At 57.3% G+C, this 7,502-nt stretch overlaps 1 protein-coding gene across 1 annotated transcript in view; it reads left to right on the top strand.

The window, feature by feature from the left end:
- The first annotated feature begins 1,645 nt into the window (after positions 1 to 1,645).
- Positions 1,646 to 7,502, top strand: part of SHB (SH2 domain containing adaptor protein B) — a 134,512-nt gene continuing 128,655 nt past the window's right edge. The window contains exon 1 of the mRNA XM_012769056.3: positions 1,646 to 2,970. Coding sequence (XP_012624510.2) covers positions 2,254 to 2,970 — 717 coding nt within the window. The 5' untranslated portion in view covers positions 1,646 to 2,253. The remainder of the gene's footprint in view (positions 2,971 to 7,502) is intronic.

Raw genomic sequence — 7,502 nt, 5'->3', positions numbered from 1 at the left:
TGGGGGGGGGGGGCGGCAGTCACATAGTGGGCTTGGAAAATTCAGCTGGTCATAGAGGATGACCGTCCTGTTTTGACTGAAGAAGGAAAGGGCAAATAGCTTGGTCCTGAAGGAACCATTTGCAGTCAACAACCTGCAACACTGTGTGTGGCTGAGCAGACAGAGCTGAGGCTTCACAGTAAGACCCAAGTTGGAGTCCTGCTTCTGCCACTTTGGCACTGTGGCCTCAGGCGTGAGTCTGGGTGGGTTACAGAGGAAGCAGTACCAGCCCTCCGGCTCTACCTTTCCCAGAGGCTCAGACTGAGAGTTTGACCTCTACCTCCAGCGTGGTCTGGACCATGACCTGACCAAAAGAGCACCTGGCCTTGCTGCCTTCCCTAACAGGGTTCACTATTCCTACAGGCTACAGAAAAATAGATTCCCCCCAAACCTATCCACAGTATACAGACAGCAAATGGGGGTCGTTGATTTGGGTTATTGTTTTAGTAAATTAACAATCTTAGAGAATTTCTCAGCTCTCAGCCACACTTTATGGTTAAGCCATATTCTGGGGCTTGCCCAGCTGAATTCAAAGCAGCAACAGGCCCTGGGGGCAGCTGCTTCATTTTCAGGCAGCATTTCGGGGAGTATGCCACCTCCCCTGGGTGCAGACCCCAGGAAAAGCAACACTGAGCAAACTGTGCCCCTCCTTCGGCCTCCGTTTCCTCATTTTTGGCTATTAATCAAGGGATGATTTGAAGTTGCAGAGACCAATGGAAATGACATCACTATGGCGCCACCAGACTTGGGGACTGGTGTCCAAGCCCACCTGTGTGACCTCAGTTTCTCCATCCGTAAAATGAGGTCCTGGATTGAATGGAGCCTTGTCAGCTCCTACAACCTTAGGCATGAAACCTTCCCACAGCTACCTGTCAGGTTGGCAGTGAACAAGGTTAAAGCCTCGATTTCCTCAGAGGCCAAAAGGTAGCAAACATTCCGACCTCCCCTAGGCTTGCTCTTGATTGGTGCCCTGCCAGTCCCCATCGCCCATCCCGTTCGCACCCGCCATCTAGATTGCTAATATTCTAATTAGCATAAAGATTTCACCGAAGACCCGGCGCATGGGGACTGAACCGGAGTCTCTGTCCCTTTAAGGAGAAGGGGGACAGTCACTGTGTCCCTAGGGCACTAGGCACTGCATTTCCTCCGCACACGCCACGATGTAGACTAGTTCTGAGTTAATCTACTCCCGCCCAACCCCGACGGCGACGACCCTTGGGGTGCACAACAGCGGGTCGCGGGGGACTGCGGACGCGTTTGGCCTCTGCGCGTCGCAGGCTCAGCCAGGCAACTTCTCGCCCGAGGCGGCAGCGGCCTGCCAGTGAGGCGAGGCGGAGCCGGCCGCCCCGCGGGACCTCGGCGCCCTGGGGCACGACCCTGGGGCTGGCGCCGAGGCGGCCGCGGGAGGTGGCGCGTGCAGAAGGGGATTGGGACGCCCGCCGAGGACCCGGGCGCGAAGAGGGCGGGGCTTGGGCCGAGGCCCGGCGGGCAGGCGCGCGGGGTGGGCGGGGCCGGCTGCGGGGGCGGGCTGGGGGCGGGGCGCGCGCAGGCCGAGGGGGGCGGGGCCGCGGCGCGGGGCGGGCTCTGGCGGCCTGAGTGTCACACACGCGGCGGCGCGGGAGGCGGCGGCAGCAGCGGCAGCGGCAGGCGCCGCCGGGACGGGCACGGGCGCGCGGGCGCCGGCTGCCTCCGTCCGTCGCTCGCTGGCTGTCTCGCCCTCTCGTGCGCATTCTCTCCAGCTGCGGGGTCTGACTCGCCCCAGCGCTCTCCGGAAGGGAGAGGAGAAGCAGAGGACGCCGACAAGTTCCCGCAGCAGCCGCGATCCCGGCCGAGGCGGAGGCTGCGGTTCCGACGGGGCAGGCGAGTGCTCCACGGCGGGGCGCACGGCTAGGGCGTCCGCGCCGAGGGTCGCTCGGACCTCCGGCTCTCCGCGGGGCCGTGGGCCAGGACCCCATGAGACGCGCCCACGAGGGCCCCGAGATCCGAAGCCCGGGCGGCGCGCAGCGGAGGCGGAGGGCGGTGCTGCAGCTGCAGGATCCGGAGAGCGGCCGGCAGGAGGCGGCGGCGAGAACTTGAACTTGGCGTCTGGAGCAGGCGCCCCGGACGCCCCCGCCGGGGCCGGGGCGCCGAGGGACCTGGGTGGCAGCTCTGCCCCCCGAATGGCCGCGGCGGCGGACCGGGATCCCGCGCCGCGGCCCTAGGCGGCCTCTCGCAATGGCCAAGTGGCTGAACAAGTACTTCAGTTTGGGCAACAGCAAGACCAAGAGCCCCCCGCAGCCGCCGCGGCCCGACTACCGCGAGCAGCGGCGCCGAGGCGAGCGGCCCTCGCAACCCCCGCAGGCCGTGCCGCAGGCCGCTTCTGCAGCCTCGGCGTCCTGCGGTCCAGCCGCCGCCTCCTGCTTCTCGGGCTCTTCGGGCTCGCTGCCCGACGACAGTGGCAGCACAAGCGACCTCATCCGCGCCTACCGCGCGCAGAAGGAGCGCGACTTCGAGGACCCCTACAACGGCCCGGGCTCGTCGCTGCGCAAACTGCGCGCCATGTGCCGCCTGGACTACTGCGGCGGCGGCGGGGAGCCGGGCGGGGGCCAGCGCGCCTTCTCGGCCTCGTCCGCGTCGGGCGCCGCCGGCTGCTGCTGTGCCTCCTCGGGCGCGGGCGCCGCTGCGTCCTCGTCCTCGTCCTCTGGCTCCCCGCACCTCTACCGCAGCAGCAGCGAGCGGCGGCCCGCCACGCCGGCCGAGGTGCGCTACATCTCCCCCAAGCATCGCCTTATCAAAGTGGAGAGCGCCGTTGGCGGCGGTGCTGGGGACCCCCAGGGGGGCGCCTGCTCCGGCGGCCGCACCTGGAGCCCCACGGCCTGCGGAGGCAAGAAACTGCTCAACAAGTGCTCAACCTCGGCCGCAGAGGAGAGCGGTGCTAGCAAAAAGGACAAGGTAAGCTGCTCCTTGGCCTTACCCGGAGTTTAGAGAGCCACTGCGCGCACGGGGAAACCGAGGCAGCGCTCTGGTTTTGGGTCCCTACATCTACTTGGCCTAGGACCCTGGGGTCAGGCCTCGCCGGCTCCATCCCTGTTCTGCTTCCTCCCACGCGCTTTCCCCTGGAGTTCAGGGCGGTCGGCCTCTTGACACCATCTCTTTCGCTGCTGCTCCCAGAATGTGTCCCCTCAGCCCACAGCCCAGGCGAGAGCTGCCCGCCCAGCCTTGCCCAAGGAAGACAGACCCAGCCAGCCCTTCCGGCTCCCGAGGAGTAAAGTCGGAGTCAGAGCTGTCAAGGACTTAAAAGAGTTTTTACGCTTGTTTTCCCCTACCCCACCTTCCACACTCCAGACACACTCTAGTTGGGAAACTGAGGTCCAAAGCTGGGAAGGGACTTGCCCGAGATTACACAGCATTCCTGGTGGCAGATCCGGACGGGCTGTTTCTAAACGTGTGTATGTAAATCCCTCCCGGCCGCCGGGCCCGGCCCTGCCTCGCTCCACCCCCCGCGCCAGGTTTCCAAATCCGGGCTGTCTTTTGTACTGGAGCTGCTCCGGGAACCCCCACGCGCGCCTTTCCGGTTGAAATGCGCTGCTCCACGCCGAGCCGGACAGTTCTCCCGCCGCGCGCCGGAGGGGTCCGCCTGTCGGGCCAGGCTGGAAGGGGACACACCTCTCCGATCCTCACCTTCCTTCCTGACCCCACCCCCACCCCATACCGTCTCAGGGACTTGGGGGAACGTTGTGACAACCTCCTTCCTAACATACCAGGTCATTTTGATCCCCCCTCCGTTTTGAAGCAGGCGAGTTAATTACAGCCAGACTCGGCCCCCTTCTCTTCCTTCACACTCGTGATGCCCTCCCTTCCCCCATACATAATACTTGTTCTGTCTACTTCTGGTGGAAGGCGGTGTTTTGATTAAATCTGAGGCCCGGTGGGAGAGCTAGTTCCTTCTCAGTGCCCTTCGTGGCGGCTCTTCTCCCCACCTTCTCCCAAAGGTAAACTTTTACCCAGGCCTAGACTGGAGGAGACTGATAAAGAGTCTGAATTCCTTTTAGGAGTGGATGTCCAGACAGGAGGGAGACAGGCTCCTACCTGCCAGCTGGTGCTTGGAGAGGGATCTATTTTGTTTTCCATGAGGGAGGAGGGAGGGAATATCCCTCCTTTAATTTTTCTGCCTAGCCTTCTCTCCCTGAGGCCCGGGCATGCCCCCTCCCCTGCTTGGGCTGCCGAGAGCAGCATGGGCAGTCTATAGAGGATCCCACCTCTCCCTGGAGCCAGTTCGGGGACACACCTCAGAAGCTTGGACTTGGGCTTCCTAAGCACCCAGGGTGCCACACCTAAATGACAGGGAGCTGGGAGCCAGGTGGCCACCCAGGAGCTGCCTTGGTGGCGGGGGCAGATTTCTTGGGCTTGTGGTTGATCAGTGAGGGGAACACCAAAGAGGCTTCCTGCAGTCTCATGTCCGCCCAAGCTTGGCTTGCTGGGGAGACTGGGAAAACCTGTAGTTCTCTGAAGGCCTGAGAAAGGTTCACAGCCAACTGTGCTGGACTCCGAATGTATCCGTCGTTACGCTCCATCCATGCCCCAGGTGGGCAGATCTTTCTCTCCCACTGCCCCTGGTTCAAACTTTAATAAGCATTTTCCCCCAATTACAATTAAGACTGTTTCAAACACTGAGGAATGATTTGTTTTATGGGCAGAATGTCAGGCTAAGACTTGGCTTCATTCTGTCACCAGATATTTCTTAGGTGTCTTCTGTGTGCCCCACCTTGCTGGGTGCTGGTGCAGGGCCCCTCTGCAGTGAATGCGATGACAGGCCACAGTGGTGTGGTGAGTGCTACGGTGAGGCCTTGTTTACAGGAGGGGGCTCCAGGCACCTGGAGGCAGGGAGGCAGGGCTCTTATGTGGGGGAGGGGTGGTGGCCATAGTGGCTGGAAGAGAGCCTGATTCTTTAGGGAACTGCAGGTGAAGTCCCTTGTGGCTGGAATTGAGAGGTCAGAGTTGGGTAGAGCCCTGGTCAGGGAGGACCTTGTAAGCTAAGCCCAGTAGGGGACAGTGAAGGGGGTTAGCTGCTAAAAGTGTTGTGATCAGGTATGGGTTTTTAGAAAAGATCTCTCTGGACTGCTTTTCACCTACTAGGTTGTGACTTTGAGCCCTTTGATCTTTTGAGAAGTTGTCCAGATGTTCTGTCAGAGGAGAAAGGGAGGCAGGCCAGGGAGGGTCAGCAGGACGTTCTAGCACAGTGGTCCTCAAACTTTAGTGCTCCTGGAGGGCTGGTTAAAATGGATTGCTGGGACCCATCCTGCAGTGTCTGATTCGACGAGCTGGGAATGTTTACATTCGTATAATTTCCCAGGTGATCTTTGGCTGCTGATCCTGGGACCACATGTTGAGAACCACTAATGCAACAATGGCTGCTGCTTCACCCTCCCTCTGAATCTTCTGGTCAGTGCAGCTTTGGGATGCAGAGACTCTGGATGACCTCACCTCTTCCCCTCGTGTGTGGCCACCTCCTGATTCTGGGCGAACAGCCCCCTACTCCACCCCCAGCCCGTTAGGCAGTTGGGAGACAGTCTGGTTTTCACATTATTTCCAGCCAGACAGCTTTTGGAAGGCCAGGCATACCGCAGATCCAGTCTTCCTTCTGCCTTTCACTTGTGGATCCAGGAAAACCCACTTCTAGCACCCCATTTAGTCTTTATCAGTTGTTAGGGAATAGGATGAGACTCTTAAGTCCGTTGGATGCCCTTGTGTTTGTTCTTAACATCAGGCCTTAGTCAAGAGTTACCATGGTGTGGAGCAAGAGCTGTTAGTCAACAGACCCTTCTTCCAATGCTGCCCCCACCATGATGTGTATTTGGGGGCCCATATCCTGCCTCCCTCTGTCACACACTTAGGCACCCATGTGTTCTCTCAGGTGAGTCCTGGAGCACACACACCTGGCCACATCCCCGTAGCCCCAATGTCAGCATCCAGTCTTGTGCATTTTCCCTTTTAGAATCATTTGGAAGAGAGACTAGGCTTACTCTGCCAGTTTCTCTCCTAACATAACTTAGCCAGCTGTTACCAGCACTGTGTCCTCAGAGATGTCTTAGTACAAGTGTGAGCAAGGAGGGAAGGGAATGAACGATGCAGAAGACTTGTCAGTAATCTCTCTGGCCTGAGCCCCTGGAGGAGCTTGACACGTATTTCATCATTTTTTGTGTTTTTGTTTTGGAGAATTTGAGGCGGTCTTTATCTAATAGGTAGCTTTGAGCTGCATCTGGAGCTGGAAATGGAATTTCAGTATAGGGGAGGAGGTGACTGAAGGCTGCAGGAGTGCTTATGTGTCAGGCTAAGAGTATGTATGAGAATGTATGTAAGGATATTCACATATGTGTGCAAACATATATTTAAAACCTCAGTGTGTGATGTGTTCTTGGAAATCAACCCTTTCATGCAGCAAGCCTTGCCCAGGGAATGAGAGATGACAGCGTGAGAGAGGTGAATATTGTTGAGCCAGGGAAGGGGGGTGTACTCTGAGCCACGGTGGAGGAGCATCCCAGGCTATAAATAGCTGCCAAAATCTGGGGACAATGAGGTTGGAGTTAGGGGACAATGCGGTATGGTTCAGGTGAGAGACTGAGGGCCTGAGCTCCTGGAAAAAGAAAACGAAACTGCAGTAGGTAGAAATATTATTCCTTCAGTTGCACTTTATAAAAAAATAATGACAAAAGAGGCCAGTTACTTTGGTAGGTCTCCTTTTGTGCAGCCAAACAGGTCTCATCCAATTATGTTTTCTGCTGAAGTCTTGTTTCTTTCATCATAATTAAGTAAATGTTTCCACAACTGAGAAAGTCAAGATGCATCATGACATCAGTTTTTCTGGGTTTTAAATACATGCTAATGTGTACCAACGCTTTATATTTTGTCAGCATCCACAGAGTTGAGTTAAATAACATGTTTTCCATAGTTACGGAATAAATAATATCATGTTTAACTTTTTTTTTTTTTTTTTAAACAAGCAAACAGTTTCTGAGCTGCCTGCTGGGCAGGGGAAATTCAAACAGAAATAAGTAGTGGCCAACTTTCCAAGAAGGAAGCTTCTTCAAGAATACCAGCTTCTCCAAGAATACTAGCTGGGGAGACAGATAAAACCAAAAAGACTGTCACAACCTGAAGAATGCCAAAGCCAAAGTGTGTGTAGAGGTCTGGGAAGTCAAAAGAAGGCTTTCAGGAGAAGGTGACATTTGAACTGACAGAGTTGGGAAGGATGAGTGGGTGGTTTCCCGGCAGGGAGGTGGGGGAAAGGGCTCTCTATGCAGCAGGATAGAGCAGCTTGTGCCCAGAGAGAATGGTTGGTGGCTCAGCAGGGCAGGTGTGGCAGGAGATTGCAGAGGCAGGTTGCAGCCCTCAAAGGGAAGAAAGTGTTTCTCCTGCCTTGCTGAGGAGCGGTGAGTTGTCTGTTGGTCCTTTTCACATAAAATCAGCGATATAGGGCTTGATTG

The sequence above is a fragment of the Microcebus murinus genome, chromosome 12, assembly GCF_040939455.1.
Source record: "Microcebus murinus isolate Inina chromosome 12, M.murinus_Inina_mat1.0, whole genome shotgun sequence".
Classification (NCBI taxonomy): Eukaryota; Metazoa; Chordata; class Mammalia; order Primates; family Cheirogaleidae; genus Microcebus; species Microcebus murinus.
This window is presented reverse-complemented; position numbering and strand designations above follow the sequence as displayed.